Source organism: Xyrauchen texanus, chromosome 37 (genome assembly GCF_025860055.1).
Source record: "Xyrauchen texanus isolate HMW12.3.18 chromosome 37, RBS_HiC_50CHRs, whole genome shotgun sequence".
Lineage (NCBI taxonomy): Eukaryota > Metazoa > Chordata > Actinopteri > Cypriniformes > Catostomidae > Xyrauchen > Xyrauchen texanus.
This window is the reverse complement of record NC_068312.1, coordinates 18,526,251-18,542,286: the sequence shown is the minus strand read 5'-3', so window position 1 is coordinate 18,542,286 and position 16,036 is coordinate 18,526,251. Positions and strand designations below refer to the sequence as shown.

The 16,036-nt window shown below is 40.3% G+C and overlaps 2 protein-coding genes across 34 annotated transcripts in view; one reads left to right on the top strand and one right to left on the bottom strand.

The window, feature by feature from the left end:
* The first annotated feature begins 758 nt into the window (after positions 1 to 758).
* Positions 759 to 2,993, top strand: LOC127630431 (epigen-like). 2 transcript variants are annotated; one of them, XM_052107949.1, is made up of 5 exons: positions 759 to 935; positions 1,040 to 1,150; positions 1,410 to 1,527; positions 1,607 to 1,759; positions 2,286 to 2,993. In XM_052107949.1, exons 1-5 carry the CDS (start codon positions 899 to 901, stop codon positions 2,338 to 2,340), a joined length of 474 nt encoding a protein of 157 aa, XP_051963909.1. In that variant the 5' UTR covers positions 759 to 898; the 3' UTR covers positions 2,341 to 2,993. The 2 variants fall into 2 exon arrangements, with proteins under 2 accessions (XP_051963909.1, XP_051963908.1); XM_052107948.1 differs by having other exon boundaries at positions 762 to 935; positions 1,037 to 1,150; positions 2,286 to 2,988.
* Positions 2,994 to 3,103: 110 nt separating this feature from the next.
* Positions 3,104 to 16,036, bottom strand: part of LOC127630422 (adhesion G protein-coupled receptor F5) — a 53,978-nt gene continuing 41,045 nt past the window's right edge. For all 32 annotated transcript variants that reach the window (XM_052107898.1, XM_052107900.1, XM_052107904.1 and 29 more), the window contains 13 exons: positions 14,969 to 15,072; positions 10,637 to 10,695; positions 10,402 to 10,538; positions 10,017 to 10,220; positions 9,225 to 9,425; positions 8,653 to 8,817; positions 8,092 to 8,270; positions 6,944 to 7,114; positions 5,348 to 6,712; positions 4,454 to 4,495; positions 4,314 to 4,367; positions 4,108 to 4,204; positions 3,104 to 4,018 (listed from right to left, as the gene is read on the bottom strand). In XM_052107898.1, coding sequence (XP_051963858.1) covers positions 3,960 to 4,018; positions 4,108 to 4,204; positions 4,314 to 4,367; positions 4,454 to 4,495; positions 5,348 to 6,712; positions 6,944 to 7,114; positions 8,092 to 8,270; positions 8,653 to 8,817; positions 9,225 to 9,425; positions 10,017 to 10,220; positions 10,402 to 10,538; positions 10,637 to 10,695; positions 14,969 to 15,072 — 2,837 coding nt within the window. In that variant the 3' untranslated portion in view covers positions 3,104 to 3,959. The remainder of the gene's footprint in view (positions 4,019 to 4,107; positions 4,205 to 4,313; positions 4,368 to 4,453; positions 4,496 to 5,347; positions 6,713 to 6,943; positions 7,115 to 8,091; positions 8,271 to 8,652; positions 8,818 to 9,224; positions 9,426 to 10,016; positions 10,221 to 10,401; positions 10,539 to 10,636; positions 10,696 to 14,968; positions 15,073 to 16,036) is intronic.

Here is a 16,036-nt window from a genome sequence, read left to right as displayed (position 1 = left end):
CTTTATGGAACAGGATGATAATGACAGTCAATGAGGTCAATTTATAGGGATGCAAACTACTCCCTTCTTCAGAAGCTAATTTGCCCAAGTTGTTTGGTCAAATGTTCTAAATATTACTTATGACTTGAAGGGTTACTTTAAGCTTAAGCACCTTAAAAAAGCTTTGAAGACAACAAACAAATCATCTGAAAATATACATCTGGACCACCTGCTATGGCACCTTTTGAACATCTCATGAGTTTGCTTTCCTGAATGTAACAAAAATAATACTGGGCAGTGAAGATCATTTTCTTATGAGGGAGAGACCAACCAGATTCTAGATAACGGCTCTGCTCATATTTTGTGAGATATGTATCATACATTCAGATTTATACTTTGTACTTCTAAAATATATAGTACATGTTTTATACAGAAGATAAAAAAATGAGCAAATATCATACAAATAATCCCAATGTTTTGTGGCAGCTGCTTTTGCCACTACAAATCAGCTTAAAATACTGTATATAGCATTGATCTCCATGAACATTCCTTCTTTATAAATTATATTATAAAATAATGCCATGCAGGTACAAGAGGTCAAATTCAATCCAAAGATACTTTGAATTTCTGAATAACAATGTAAAGAATTAAGAGTGTTTTGGCAGCTGCATGCAAATTATAACATGGGGGAAAAAACACGCCTGTGCATGCTGCATGCCTGTGGACCAGGAAGTGATGCGGAGAGGAATCCGGATTCAAATGCTGTTCCTTCAAACTGTAAAAATGATTGGCTGTCATAAGTTACGCAAAAGAACGATGCAGATGGATGGTATAAATTGTGGGAAATGTACTTTCATCTGGAGAGCAGCAGAAGTCTGAGAAGCCTTCAGTCTAATTGAACCTCTACTTGTGCCACAGAATGCCACAACAGGTGGATAAAAGGTGTTTGCATCATGGTGAGTCACGTGCCATATTACTTTTCATTCCACACAACAAACCCACAAATTTCTGCTCCAACGACAATACATGTCTACTTTCTGTTTTCTTAAAACTGCAGCAGTACTTGGAATGACTTTGGTGTTAACCCTCCTCTATGGACGTGGAGACACTATGGAGGTGTCAGAGGATGTGCACCTATTCAACACAACACTGAACCAGCTTTATAATGATGGTAAGTATTTTTTAATAAGTTTCCAAAATCATGGAAATTCCAGTGGTTTACTTTTTGTCATACATTTTGGGGTATTCATGGGGGCAAATTATTAAGGGACTTTGTATTATCAGATATTTATAAACAATGTTTTTCTAAGAATGCAAGTTCTCAGTGATGAGGTTGTGGCATGTGGACACAAGTTTGAATACCTATCAGTTAAGCTCACAATCCTTCATGCCTCTCTAATCTGATTTCCTGTATGTGTTTGTATCTCTAGAAAGTGTAGCGGAACCAAAGGTTTTGGCGATTCAAACGCCCTGTGGTCCTGAACACGATGGATTCTGTTTTAATGGTGTATGTTCCTACTCTTCTGACCTTGACACCCCCATCTGCCGGTAAGACCAGTCACCCAAAACAGCTTCTAAATAATGCTACTGATCCTTCCTTGACCAACATAATTTCCACTGTTTGCAGGTGTCATCAAACATACACTGGTGTGAGGTGTGAACATATGATTTTGGACACCAAAAGCTTTTCCAGCACTGAAGAAGTCATTGGAATTATCTGTGGTGTAGTTCTATTTCTTGGAACCCTTCTTGGATTACTCTACTGCTGCTTGAAGAAAAGGTATGTTCACTTCTCTTCTAAATACAGTGTTCAGTCTATTGTCATACAATTAAATGCTGTTTTGAATTGTTTAATTGGGAACAGTTTACAATAAGTTTGTACACATTAACTTTAGTTAACACAATAGTTTACACGAAGCATTCAGTAATTGTGTTTAATGTTCATTTATAACTAATACATTTTTAACATTAAAAGTTGTATGCTAATGTTAGTAAATGCATTATGAACTACGAATGAACAATAGTATATTAATAAAGTAACATTAGCCATGATTATTAAATGCTGCAAAAACAATATTGCTCATTGTTAAGTCTATGATATCTAATGCTTTAACCAACGTTATCATACAGTATACTGTAGAACCTTTTTGTAAAGTGTTACTATTTACATTTTTTACTATTTTATACTATTTTTTTTTATCCGGTATCTATTGTGAAATGAATGAGTATATAAAACTGTACGTTTGTATACCATTTAATAAATTGTCCTTCTGAAATAATAGTATTTTCGAATTTGTACTTCACAGATGCCGGAAGTCATCGCCACCCTACAAGAACTATGGCTCTGAGAACTCTGTTTAATTTATTTAGCAACTTGTAGTCCTTTTAAATAAACTGCTTTTAAGACCAAGACAGGAAGAAGGAACAACATCAAGGCAGAAAATGACACTACAAGCAAGAAACGTTAGACTGTGAGGTAACAACAGAGGGACAACGCCCTCTAGCTGAGACTTTACATTGTCCATATTCCACAAAGTACACATGAAATAATAATAAAAGTTGTACAAAATTGTTTTTTTACTTGTCTGCTTGGACTTGCGCTAACCACTAGGGGCATGGATGCAGCATCATTGAAACACAATAGACTTCAGTTACCAGTGCCATTGTAGAAATTCAGTTTTCACTTTAGCCATAATTAATTGAATCCATTAGTTAAAGGGCGGTATTTGAAATTAGGCGAGTAGTATCTGCCTAGTAATGTGATCCTAACATGGCAGCCCCCAAATGTAGACCATCTCCATGTAGAATAAATGAATCATTTAAGCACAAGTATCATGCGGATAAACCTGTCTTGTTTTTCCATCAGCAAATGACATATGCTGCCTCATTAATGAATGTATGATGTAAGTGCACATAGATATTTATTGCACAAGTATAAACAGTAAGTTGATGCTAAATATGAACCTAAACTGTGCTAATGTATTTGTATCAGATAGTTTGTATATTTATTGAGTAATTTGCACACAGTGTGTACCTAAAATAAAACAAATCTGAAAAATTAAAAATGTCTTTTATTTTGTGGAATTACTAAAGCTTTGTTGCATTAATGCAGAGATATGAACTTTGTAATCTCAGTTCATTATTATTCACATTAACCTATAAAAAGAGAAGAGAATCACCACAGGGATTCCAAAGGTATGGACTACAGATTCTTATTTAATTTTTGTTTTTAATACAGTGATTTCGTTTTGAAGGACAAATGTTTTCCTCTGATATTCTATAATAATAATTAAATAATAATAATCATATAATAACCCGTAGGCTATTGAGATACATGGTGTGTGAGCCTTCCTCCTTTAAAGCTATCAAGTCAGACATCAGAACCTTAACATCAGCAATATAATAACATCGCCCAATGCATTAGGCTAAATGTTACGTCATGTACCTTACACGTTCAAGGCCCAGTTCTTCAACAGTATTTTATGAAATTGTACTAATTACTCTGGAGTGCGTGGGATTCTTGGTATCATCTTGGGCTTGGGTCCCTCCTCTGTTATTTTTATCATCCATCAGGCCAGATTGCTTAGAAAAGTCATATATTTTCTAAACCTAAATCTGAGCAAGCATCCCTAGTATACACATACTGTATGAACCAAGTGTTTGTTATTCAAGGATTTATTAGAGTGATAGACCAAAGGAAAGCTTGATTAGACTTTAAACAGAGCTTGAAAGGTAACTTGATTAAAATTTTGATTTCACAAGTCTTATACAAATTGTGTAATATTTTTACTTAACTGGCCAATCTGTTAAACCAATAGAAAACATTGGAAAAATCAACCCCTGTAGTAGTGTGAATGTTTTGGAAAGTTATTGTTGGAGAAAGAACAAGAAAAACAAGGCAATTTGGAAAGACATTGTTAAAGAAAGGCACGAAAAAACTCCTGATTTCCGACAGGAAATTATTTAGTTCATCTGTACAGCTAAGCAGTCATAACATATTCAGATGATCTAGAGTGGGAATTGGCAGGTGACACAGCATCTGGAAAACATGGCATAAAAAAAAAACATTCAGTCAATATGTTCCAGAAATCAACTTTAACATACAAAGAACACTGAAATTCTACTTACACCTATCTCTTCTCAGAAGGTTGTTAATAATATTAGTGAGAGTTGTTCTGTTGGAGGTACTGTTGTTGTTGTTGTAATGGCTTCTGTAGCTTGAACTCTGTGATAAGTAGTTAGAGATAACAATTTGTTACATATATTGCAAGACGATTTGCATACTGATTTACATGAAACTTCAATCATTTGAAACATGAAGGAAATGTGTTTACATGTGTTGCCTTGGATCCAATGTGTCTCAATCTCAGTGTAAGGGCTTCTCGAACCTATTGGGTAATAGAAACAAAAACCTCAGACACCTATCTCCCAAATGCCTGTGAAGTAATTTAATTTCTCTTAGCTCAGCTCTTACCTTCTTTTCCATCAGTATTCCAAGGACCAAAATAAATAAGCCCTGAAATCAGTAAACAAGTCATACGAGTTTAGCCTTCTGACAGAACGCCATTATGATGTAAAATGTATAATTAAACAACACAGTTCTAGTTCTTTCATTTGATTGGCCATGCGGCATTCAAGGAGAGCCAAATTAGTGTAACAGCATTGGAACATTTCAAGCTTTACATCACTCTGTTTGTCTGTGTCAGTAGCGGTCTGGACCAGAGGACAGTTTTTGAGACCTGTGGAGTGGATGTGGAGTTGTTTTATTTGTTTGTTTTTGCTTGTAAAGTTTAAGTGTCAGTGATTTCTCTCACTTGAGGATAACTCTAAGCTGGGTTTCTCTCACCAGCAAGTAGGGGGCCAGTTAAAGAAAAACCCGGAGTGGAGCTGGAGCAGAGCGATTACAAATAAATTGAATGAAGAGGGGAAATTGCTGTCACTCCACTATCAAACTCCGTTCCAGACATACTGTAAGCCTTTGTGTTACCATGGCTGTGATTTGGCATAGGCACAGGGCCGCATATTCAGTACAACAGCACTCATGTGATATTTCTTAAACATATAAATCCTAAAGTAATAAATGTTTGGTTTATTTACATTACATTTACATTTTACATTTATGCATTTGGCAGATGCTTTTATCCAAAGCGACTTACAGTGCACTTATTACAGGGACAATCCCCCCAGAGCAACCTGGAGTTAAGTGCCTTGCTCAAGGACACAATGGTGGTGGCCATGGGGTTAGAGCCTGTGACCTTCTGATTACCAGCCCTGTGCTTTAGCCACTACGCCACCACCACTCCAACATTACAAGTACAACATTACTTCTTGTTGCTTAAGAATGGTACATTTAAGAAAACATACATACCTGCAAGGAGTTGAAGATTGCAAACAAGTAATGGATCACCAAAGCTTTAGGTTGAACCAAGATCCCCAAGCCAAGACCCCATGTGATGCCAAAGATGGGCGTTAATATGGCCACACATCTGACAATGGTTGTCAATACATTTCTTTCATCTCTGGAATTCTCTCCTACCCTCCTCCTGACAAGTTTGATCACAACTATTATCACAATAACAATGTTGACAGCCACAATGACCAGAGCTGGAACCACAAAAGCCAGAAGTGCTTTGGACTGGTCCCAGTTCAGCCAGCATATTCCACTCCTTGTGATGTAGGTCTTACTTCCACCTGTGACCGCAACCGTAATGATTGAGATGATGAGAGGTGCACCATAGCCCACACTGAACGCAATTGCCATCATGACTGATTTGGACATTTGAGAGAAGACCATGGTGGTGCGGTAAAGGAGCAACAGGGCTGAGACCAACATCCAGAAGAAAAGGGCCAGGTAGAAGTAGTGGGTGAAGAACGCAACTGCACTACACAGGTTAATAATGTCCTTTCCAGGATTGGAGATGGCAGCCCCAATAATGAACAACACATCGGCGATCAGGAGAGAAAGTGCAACGTTTACAATAAAAACATGCCGCATATGTGAAGTAGAATTTCGCGATATGTCCTTCCAGATGATAATTTCGATGATCAGGCACACCACCAAGCTGGCTAATGAAATGGCTACTCCAACGTAGGTAATTACAGACAAGGCAGGATCCTTGGGAGCAGAAGGGGACATCAATATTGAAAATGAGGTGGTATGATTGCATCTACAAGTGATATTGCCATTGTCGTGTATTCGCTCACATCCTGTTGAGTCCCATCCTCCATTGCCATTAAAAAGATTAAAATCCCAGAAAACACATTGAGGGTTTGCTAAATTCCCAGAATTATTCAGCTTTTGAAAGCTCAGGCTTATGTTGCTGATGTTTACACTTGTTTTCACTACAACAATGAGTCCATTGATGACATTTACACTCTTATTTGAGTTGTCAGTGCGATTTCTCACCGGCATAATGTTGTTCAAAGTGGAAAAAGCTGCTGTTATGATTGTGACATTGGATGAAATATCTGGAATGTCAATTTCAGCTGTGGAGTTGAGTTTTAATACATCCTTAAAAAAACGGTCAGACGTGGTTATCTTTCGGAACAGGAACGTGTTTTTAGGACTTGTTATGCTGAAAGAGTCATTTGACTCATTTGACGCTTTTAATACATTTTCAATAGCATTAAGGAGTTCAGAACTGTTGCCTTGGCTTTCACTTCCTGCGTTTAAATTTGCCCATACAAGCTTTGTTGCCTCTGATGAAATGACTTCCACTATTTGAAGGAAATCCTGTTAAACAGATGAAATGAATTAAACTTAAAAATGTGCTTCATATGGAAACTTCTAAATTAACTGGTTTAATTTAAGTCAAAAATATGATTTAATAAAACTGAAATCAATCTGACTACATTAGGTAATACGAAGTAATTTTAAGGGTTAGAACAAGTAGACATAGAATCGTAAGGTAACAATGGCAGGTTACCACTTTCCACAATGTGTAAAAGAATTGCTTAAACTTACTTCTATCAAAAACTCATCCAACTGAATTGTCTGTGACACACTTGCAATGTTTTTCAGTATTTCCACAAGATTAGTGACTGTAGCTGAAGACTGAACTATGTCTGCTTCATTCTTTGTGGTTGCATTGTTCACTTTATTCAAAAATGTTGTTAAAGTTGCAGTATTTAAAGCCTTAAAACAACAACAAAACAGACACACAAATAAGATGGTTTTTGTCTCTGTATAATTTGGGATAATATCTTAGACTTGATGAAAGGATTGTGTCATTAAAAATGAAGTGTGTAAATTTTTTTATGTAAAAATATTTTTTCGTTTCCAAGCTTCAGATGCGGAATTAATGCCTTTTGAGGCTGATTCCCCCTAAATGTGTAAATGCGGTGCTATCAAAACATTGCTCTTTTTGTTTGAGTGTCCTGACCAGTCCAAGACCGCAACACTGGCTCTAATAATGCCGTAAGTTTGGGGCGAGATTGTCTATTTCTCGTGGCAATAGGAGAGGAGGTAGTGTTTAAGAAACGTGATTGAAAACAGTAAGAAATTTAGCAATTCCATTTGGTATAACACTAATGGCGCAAAAATTACACACTTTAGCTTTAAAATCTATTACTTTTCCCAATATGCCCAACACACAAATCAAAGTATCAAAAGTAGCTTTTACAGCGTTCACTTTGTATATGTATCCAGAACACTTCCAAATGAATCAAATTACTGTAATTCTACATTGCTATCTGCAATGGCCTAGGTGACTGAGAATCTTCTCAGACATACACTCTAGACTAACCCCATGACATTTTATCTACCAATTTGCCGTTTCAGATGAGTCTAGGAGGGTATCGCTGATTAACACTATTGTTATGATCAGAAGGCAAATAACATATCATGCCATCAAAAACAATTAGACTATCAGTGTAAAAATAAACCATTAATTTTATCATTCCCGATAGTTTACATAACTCTACACAGAAATGAAACGGTATATATGCTGTACCCAATTAAAACAATTTGTGAATCTATCTAAGAATAGCTCTAAGAATACAATAATCTAACTTGTATGTTTTTTCTGTAAATATGTAAATTGACTCATGGGATGAGATGTGTATTAACATGTTTTATTATATAATAAAACATTAACAAAGAAAATTGTCAACCTGTGATTCCTGTTTTAATTCCTCAATGATACGAAGAACACAGTCATCCTGGAAAGTTTTCCAAGTGCCATTAGGTTGACATATTCCTTTTCTGCTGCCAATTTTATTCCCCTCACAGTCTCCATTTGCTTCAAGACCAACCTTTCCAAAACCATATATTTCATCATTACATATGACAGCTAAAAAGAGGAAATCAAAAACAAAATAGATATTATATACAAGTATATATTAGTAAATAATTTCAAAGGGAAAACATAAGGCCTTAGATTGTAAAATATTCTGATAGGTAACCTAAAATATGCTTCATATATATATATATATATATATATATATATATATATATATATATATATATATACACACACACATATACATATACATATATATATATATATTCAGCATAAACTTTGTATAAATGAACCAGACTACATTCTGTTACACTAAAGAACTTACTCTTTCAAGTTCAGATCAGTTAAAATAGCTTTAAGTAAACAATAGAATACCTTTTACAATATAAATTTGATAACTTGTTGGTGATAAGTGAATTTACTGAGAACTTACTATTTGGGTTTTGCTGTTCAGAAATATCCAGTTCCACAGTTTTTGAGCTGTATGAGAATCCAAACAAACCTTCATTGCCCAGTTTGCAGATGAATGTTTTTTTCCCCCCACAACTTTCCCCTTTGTTATTAAACATGTATGTAATACAATTTGGAATATCAGATTCTGAAAATAGAAGATGCAGGTGAAAGATGTCACAGCAGTGACTAATGACATACCTAGAAACAACAGTCCCATTACTGGATTTTCATTTTAAAGGAATAGTTTACCCAAAAATTACTTCTTTCCTCTGTAGAACACAAAAGAAGATTTTTAGAAGAATATCTCAGCTTTGTAGATCCACACAATGCAGGTACTTTGAAGCTCACCATTCACTTGCATTGTATGGACCAACATCTAAAAATTGTCTTTTGTGTTCTGCAGAAGAAAGAAAGTCATACACATCTGGGATGGCATGAGAGTAAATTATGAGAATTTTCATATTTGGGTGAACTATTCCTCTACATATATATATATATATATATATAAATAAATAAAATAAGAAAACCTGAAAATATCTGATTAACACTTACTGACACTCAACAATGTTGTGCCCTCTACCCAGTTTACAGTGTAGTTAGGATGCACACAGCAGCTTAGTTGAACCGGTTCATCATCACATGCTAATGTCTTGTTAACAGGTGTTTGTATACTAGGATATGGCTTAATAAAGTCAATTTCATCCCATTTAAGATATAGCCCAGTGTCTGTTTTGTACGAGCATTCATAACGACCTACAAAAAGAAAACACATATATATAAAAAGCAAAAAATATCTCTGACTCAATTCAAACACTGCATTAAGCCTACTGTGGGGTTAAAAAATCCACATAGAACATCTGGGATTCTAGATCTCATTTAAATCTGGGGATTTAAAAAAAGATTTAAACAAATTAATGTTATAACAGAAAAGCAGATTTCCTTGCTTGCATTGAAGCAAATTCTCATGCTAGGATTACATAGATCATCAGGTTTTGCTCTGACATTTGGAGGCTCCATGCTGGCTCAAGTGTGTGTTATCATTCATTTAAAAGGAGGTCATTATAAATACTTTTAAAAAAAAATCTGAAATTCCTGCCAATGTTTCAATTCAACTCTTCATTCAAACTGTTATGCTGTTTATTATTTATGAAAAAAAAAGCAAAATAGAAGAATTTTACAAACCCCACTGTAACATTACCATTTGAATAGTATTAATATTACAAATGTTTTACCCCAAGAAAGTTTCTTAAAAAAAAAAAAAAAGAAAAATCAAAGTTGGCTGCATTTTCAAAAATGAAATCAAACTAAATAAAATTGGAGATATTAATGGGTGAACAGACTAACCATTGTCATCATTGTTAACATTGTTGACTGTGAGGTTTATACCATCTGGTGAGAGCTCATAGTGACCCTTTACCGGTGGGCCTAATTGTTTTCCATGTACTGTCCATTCTATTTTCCCCAAGCGATCAGTGGTGTCGGGGCAGTAGAGTTGTATTATTTGTTCAGGAAACACTGCTTCCCTAGACGTCACCAGGTTAGTCCTCTCTGAGACATGTGGACATTAAAATCTCATGAGGCATACATTCCTGACTGCTATGTGCTTACATGCTTAGAAAAAAAATCATATTTTGAAATATGGCCTAAAAACAGGAATTTTAATAAAATTTCTCTCTTTCATGTTTGATTTTTGCATTATTGTCCAAAAGAGAAGTACAACATATATTACCAGTCACAGAAATTGAAGCTGGATCAACATCGAATTGAGACAGTTTCAGATTGCTGGAAAGAGCTTGGTTTATAGCCTCATTACTCTGGATCTCTTGAGATGATGTAATAAAGAAGTCTACAATCACACTTCCAGGTCTGCTCAAACACAAAAACAAATGAGAAACTGTCTATTGTGCTTTTCAACTATAAAGTATGTCCACATAAGTCAATGTAGAAATTGGGGGTGGAGTTACCTAAAACCTGTGACAGTGGCTGAAACAAATTTATCTTCTTTCTCATAAGTTTTTGTGATCTACATGAGACAAAAATGTGTTATATTTATTTTTTCTTAGAGGATTATTGATTCTATTTAACAGTGTGTGATTATGCAAAAGTAAATTTGTCAAAATTCTCATTTGTCAAAGTTCTTTGTGTGTGCTTTTAAAAAAAAAAGTCAAATACACAAGAACTATACTGTATTGCAGAATTAATTACCTGAAGATTTAATCAACCAGAAATTAAAAAAAAATAAGTAAGAAAACAACTGATTGCAATTCATTGCAGATTCATGGTCAAAATATGTTTTGTCAGGTAACCTTTAAATGGGCTTCAAGTTATAACATCTAAATCATCTGGTTTTATTCAATTCAAAACTGTCATTTAATCTGACTAAATGTACCAGTCAAAATAGTTTACACCACAAAGGCATTTTTTATGGGTTAGATCAAGTACAAATAGATCACTGAGTTCCCCTTCTGTCGCTCTCTTACGTTGTGTCAGAGAACGACACTAGGGGTCTCTCTTGAGCGCCGATATTCACCTCTGTACTATGAAAAAAGGCCAATGAGAGTTGGCAGCCAGTATTTGCATGTCCCTACTCGACATACGGGTATTTAAGCGCGCAAATACGGGAGTTCATTCAGAAAATTTCTTCGAGCCGATGGTCGTGTTTGCAGTCTGCTGCGCTACTACACACCGAAGTTCCTGCTATCCTCTGCTGCATGCTGTTGGATTCTGCGGCGCACAACAGTGGCTTTCTCCTGGTTGCACGGTTGTGCACTTCCTGCCCCTGAGCGCATCGACAGTTGCAGATAGAAAGATCTCTCACGAGTCTTTCATTCATAAAAGAGTGATTTTATTTAAAAGAGTAATTTCCTCTAAAAGAGCAAAAACACAGCGGCGTTGAACGCCCTTTTCAGGACGCCGTCTTTTAAAGATGCCTCTCCGCCCCTGTGTTGTTTCTGGATGCGTAGAGTACTCTCCGCTCCGACGGCCACAGGCGTTGTCTCGTGTGTCTGGGCAGCGATCACACCGAGGCTGCGCTTAGGATGGTTCATGTTCTCATTGCGCAGAACATGACCATGACAACGTTAGTGGTCACGGCTTGCTTACAACCGTAAGCAAGCCACTCCAGCCGCTCGCCGCCGCTCCTTCTTCCCACGGGATTGAGGACGATGCGGCTGGCGATGGAGGTGATTTGGGGATGGCAGCGGTGCAGCTCGCCGGTACGCCTCGACCACCACGCCCCAGCACGCCGTTGACTCCCGTCCCCGCCGAGGTGGCGGCGACTCGCCTCACAGCCAGTCTGCCTACCCTCTGGCGATGGAAGCAGATGAGTTCGCCACGACATCGGAGGGCGTGGCTCTGACGCTGAGGGCTCCTCTGGGCTGCCGCTCGGGCTTGCACGCCCAGCAGGAGGCCGACGCGCAGATGTCCGGATATGCTTTCCCGGGCAGCCAATAGCGTGGGCCTGGATTGGAACCCTCCATCCTCCCCGCCGCTCACAGCCTCGCCCCCCCCAGTACCTTTCTTCCCGGAGGTGCATGATGAGCTGACGTCTTCGTGGAGAGCACCCCTCTCCACTCGTCGTGCCACCTGCTCATCCAAACTCCCGTTCAAAATGCTCACCCAGAAACAAATTCTATCTGGCATTCGGCATCTAGATTGGTTCGCAGCGGTAGACCTGAAGGACGCGTACTTTCACGCCTCACTCGCCTCGACACCGACCCTTTCTACGGTTCGCGATTCGACGGCCAGGCGTATCAGTACAAGGTCCTCCCCTTCGCCTGTCTCTGTCCCTCGCGTCTTCACGAAGGTCGCAGAGGCGGCTCTTGCCCCGCTACGAGGAGCGGGCATACGCATACTCAATTACCTCGACGATTGGCTCATTCTGGCCCCCTCGCAGGAATTACTATGCGCACACAGAGACCAGGTGCTCGAGCACCTCCGCCGCTTGGGGCTTCAGGTCAACTGGGAGAAGAGCAAGCTCACCCCAGTCCAGAGCATCTCTTTCTCGGTTTGGAGTTAGACTCAGTCTTAATGACAGCACGCCTCTCCAACTAACGTGCTCAGTCAGTGCTGGAATGCCTCGCTTCTTCAAGCCAGGCACCGTGGTCCCGCTTGAAACGTTTCCAACAGCTCCTGGGGCATATGGCATCCTCCGCGGCGGTCGCGCCACTGGGGTTGATGCATATGAGACTACTTCAGCATTGGCTCCAGACTCGAGTCCCGAGACGAGCATGGCGCCACGGCACGCACGGCATGGAAATTACCACTGCCTGCCTCCAAACCTTCAAACCCTGGACAGACCTCTGCTTTCTTCGGGCAGGGGTACCCTTGCAGCAGGTGTCCCGTCGCGTTCTGGTTACAACCGACGCCTCCAAATCAACTGCCTAGAGCTGCTGGCCGTTCGTCTTGCCCTGAAGAAATTTCTTCCGATGATTCGTGGCAAACATGTCCTGGTCAGGACAGACAGCACCACGGTGGTGGCTTACATAAACCGCCAAGGCGGAGCACGCCCCCCACATGTCACAGCTCGCCTGCCGCCTCCTCCTTGGAGTCAGCAGCGACTGGAGTCGCTGCGCGCCACTCACATCCCCGCAACCTCAATGTGATAGCGGATGCGCTGTCAAGACAAACCTTGCCTGGCGGAGAGTGGAGGCTCCACCCCCAATCGGTCCAGCTGATTTGGGACAGGTTCGGCAAGGCCCAGGTAGACCTGTTTGCCTCCCAGGAAACCTCCCACTGTCCGCTCTGGTATGCCCTCACAGAGGCTCCCCTGGGGACAGATGCTCTGGCTCACAGCTGGCCCGTGGGGCTGCGCAAGCACGCTTTTCCCCAGTGAGCCTTCTTGCACAGGTGCTATGCAAGGTCAGGGAGGACAAGGAGCAAGTCACTCTGGTGGCCCCCTACTGGCCCAACCGACGTGGTTTTCGGATCTCACGCTCCTTATGACAGCCCCTCCCTGGCGAATTCCCCTGAGGAAGGACCTTCTTTCTCAGGGACGGGCACGCTCTGGCACCCGCTCCAGACCTCTGGAAACTCCACGCCTGGTCCCTGGATGGGACGCTGAGGGTCTAGCCGCCTACCTTTAGCCGCCATAGACACTATTAACCAAGCCAGAGCCCCTTCGACCAGGCATCTTTACGCCCTGAAGTGGCGCCTGTTCGCGAACTGGTGTTCTTCCTGAGCCGAAGACCCGCAGAAGTGCGCAGTTAGGTCAGTGCTCAGAGTTTCTTCAGGAGAGGCTGGAGAGGAGGCTGTCCCTCCACCCTCAAGGTGTATGTTGCTGCTATCGCGCCCACCATGACACGGTAGACGGCAAGTCTCTTGGCAAGCACGACTTAATCGCCAGGTTCCTAAATGGTGCCCGGAGGATGATTCCCTCCCGCCTAACCTATTTCCTCCTGGGATCTCTCGGTCGCCCTGAGGGGACTCGGAGACCCCCTTCGAGCCGCTTGACTCAGTTGGACTCAGGGCCCTCTCTCTCAAGACCGCCCTGCTGATCGCGCCGCCTCCATCAAGAGGGTCGGGGACCTGCATGCGTTCTCTGTTAGCGACGCCTGCCTGGAGTTCGGTCCGCAGACACTTTCGTGATCCTAAGACCGCGACCGGCTACGTGCCCAAGGTTCCTACCACACCCTTCAGGGATCAGGTGGTGAACCTGCAAGCGCTGCCCCGGAGGAGGCAGACCCAGCCCTCTCACTGCTGTGTCCGGCACGCGCCTTACGTATTTACCTGGACCGCACACAGAGCACCAGACGCTCTGAGCAGCTCTTCGCCTGCTTTGGGGGACAGCAGAAAGGGAACGCTGTCTCCAAGCAGAGACTCGCCCACTGGGTTGTCGATGCCATTTCCCTGGCTTATCACACCCAGGCCGTGCCCCCCCCCCTTTGCGGGTCCGAGCCCACTCCACCAGGAGTGTTGCGTCCTCATGGGCACTGGCTAGGGGCACTTGTAGAGCTTTTGTAGAGCTGCGGGCTGGGCAACACCTAACACTTTTGCGAGATTCTACAATCTCCGAGTTGAGTCAGTTTCGTCCCGTGTTCTCTCAGGTACCGAGCCCGTAGAACTCGGACATAGAACTCGGACATGCAAATACTGGCTGCCAACTCTCATTGGCCTTTTTTCATAGTACAGAGGTGAATATCGGCGCTCAAGAGAGACCCCTAGTGTTGTTCTCTGACACAATGTCTCGTTCCCTCCATCGGGGAACTGAGGTTACATACGTAACCTAGACGTTAACAATTGCTTGTTACCATTTTTTGCAGTGTAGTGCAGTGTAGAAGTTTTTATTTAACACTTACAGCCGTCTCAATTTTTGATTTATATTCCTTGAATTTTTCACTGGCCTTATTATTTAGGCCTGAATTAAATGTCTCCTTTATCCCCAATGACATATGACGAATTACTGGAGTGAAATAAGAGAGAAAACAATAAATCAATGTATGTGCTAAAGTTACAGAGCTATAAACTGAAACAAATCTTTACATATGGTACTTTTTTAAAAGGCAGCATATTTTTAAGGTCAAGTACACTGACATGTATCAATGAACACCAGTCAAAAGTTTGGACACACTTGACTGATTTTATTTTTGTAATGATCTTTTATCTAACCGTCTATGCTTAAATGCTTGCAATTAGTCAAATGTAGACTTCTTTTTTAATTAATAAAAATTAAAATAGATGAGTTGGACCAGAGAGTAAAGGTAAAGCAGTCAAATTGTGACCAGCATACATGGGAACTCATTCGACAGTAACTCCTCTGGTTTAAAAAGCACCCTGGGTTGATACCGGGTTGGTTAAAGGAATATTCCGGGTTTTATACACGTTTAGCTCAATTGACAGTTTATGTGGCATAATATTGATTACCACAAAAAATAATTTTGAGTTGCCCCTCCTTTTCTTAAAAAAAGAATCAGAAATCTGGGTTCAAGTGAGGCACCTTCAATGGGGGCCAAATTTTGAATGTTAAAATACTAACTTTTCCCAAATAATAGCCAAAAGAAACAATTTGCATGTAAACATGATTTTGTAAAATGATAGCCAATTTACAACTTCGTTGCCATAACGATGTAATGTCAACAAATCCTTAAACCCAAAAATGACTGTAAAAATTTCAACTTTACAGCTCATATAGTGCATGAGTTTTAACAGAAGAATTCATGTAAGTGCTTTTATAAAATTATAAACTTCACATTTCTGCCTTTAAACCCTTCAAAAGTTGGCTGCATTCACTTCCATGGTAAGTGCCTCACTGTAACCCTCGATATTTGCTTTTTTCCCTTCTAAATACAAGTCTAAATAAATTTTTGTGGTAATCAACATTATGCCAAAAATGCTGTCGACTGGGTTTAACTTCTATTGAACATGGA

Excerpts from the sequence above, each read along its gene's own strand:
- LOC127630431 (XM_052107948.1), top strand. The coding sequence starts at position 899 with ATGCCACAACAGGTGGATAAAAGGTGTTTGCATCATG. Across the intron at positions 1,151-1,409 it reads GAACCAGCTTTATAATGATG|AAAGTGTAGCGGAACCAAAG; the intron begins GTAAGTATTTTT and ends TTGTATCTCTAG. Across the intron at positions 1,528-1,606 it reads CTTGACACCCCCATCTGCCG|GTGTCATCAAACATACACTG; the intron begins GTAAGACCAGTC and ends CACTGTTTGCAG.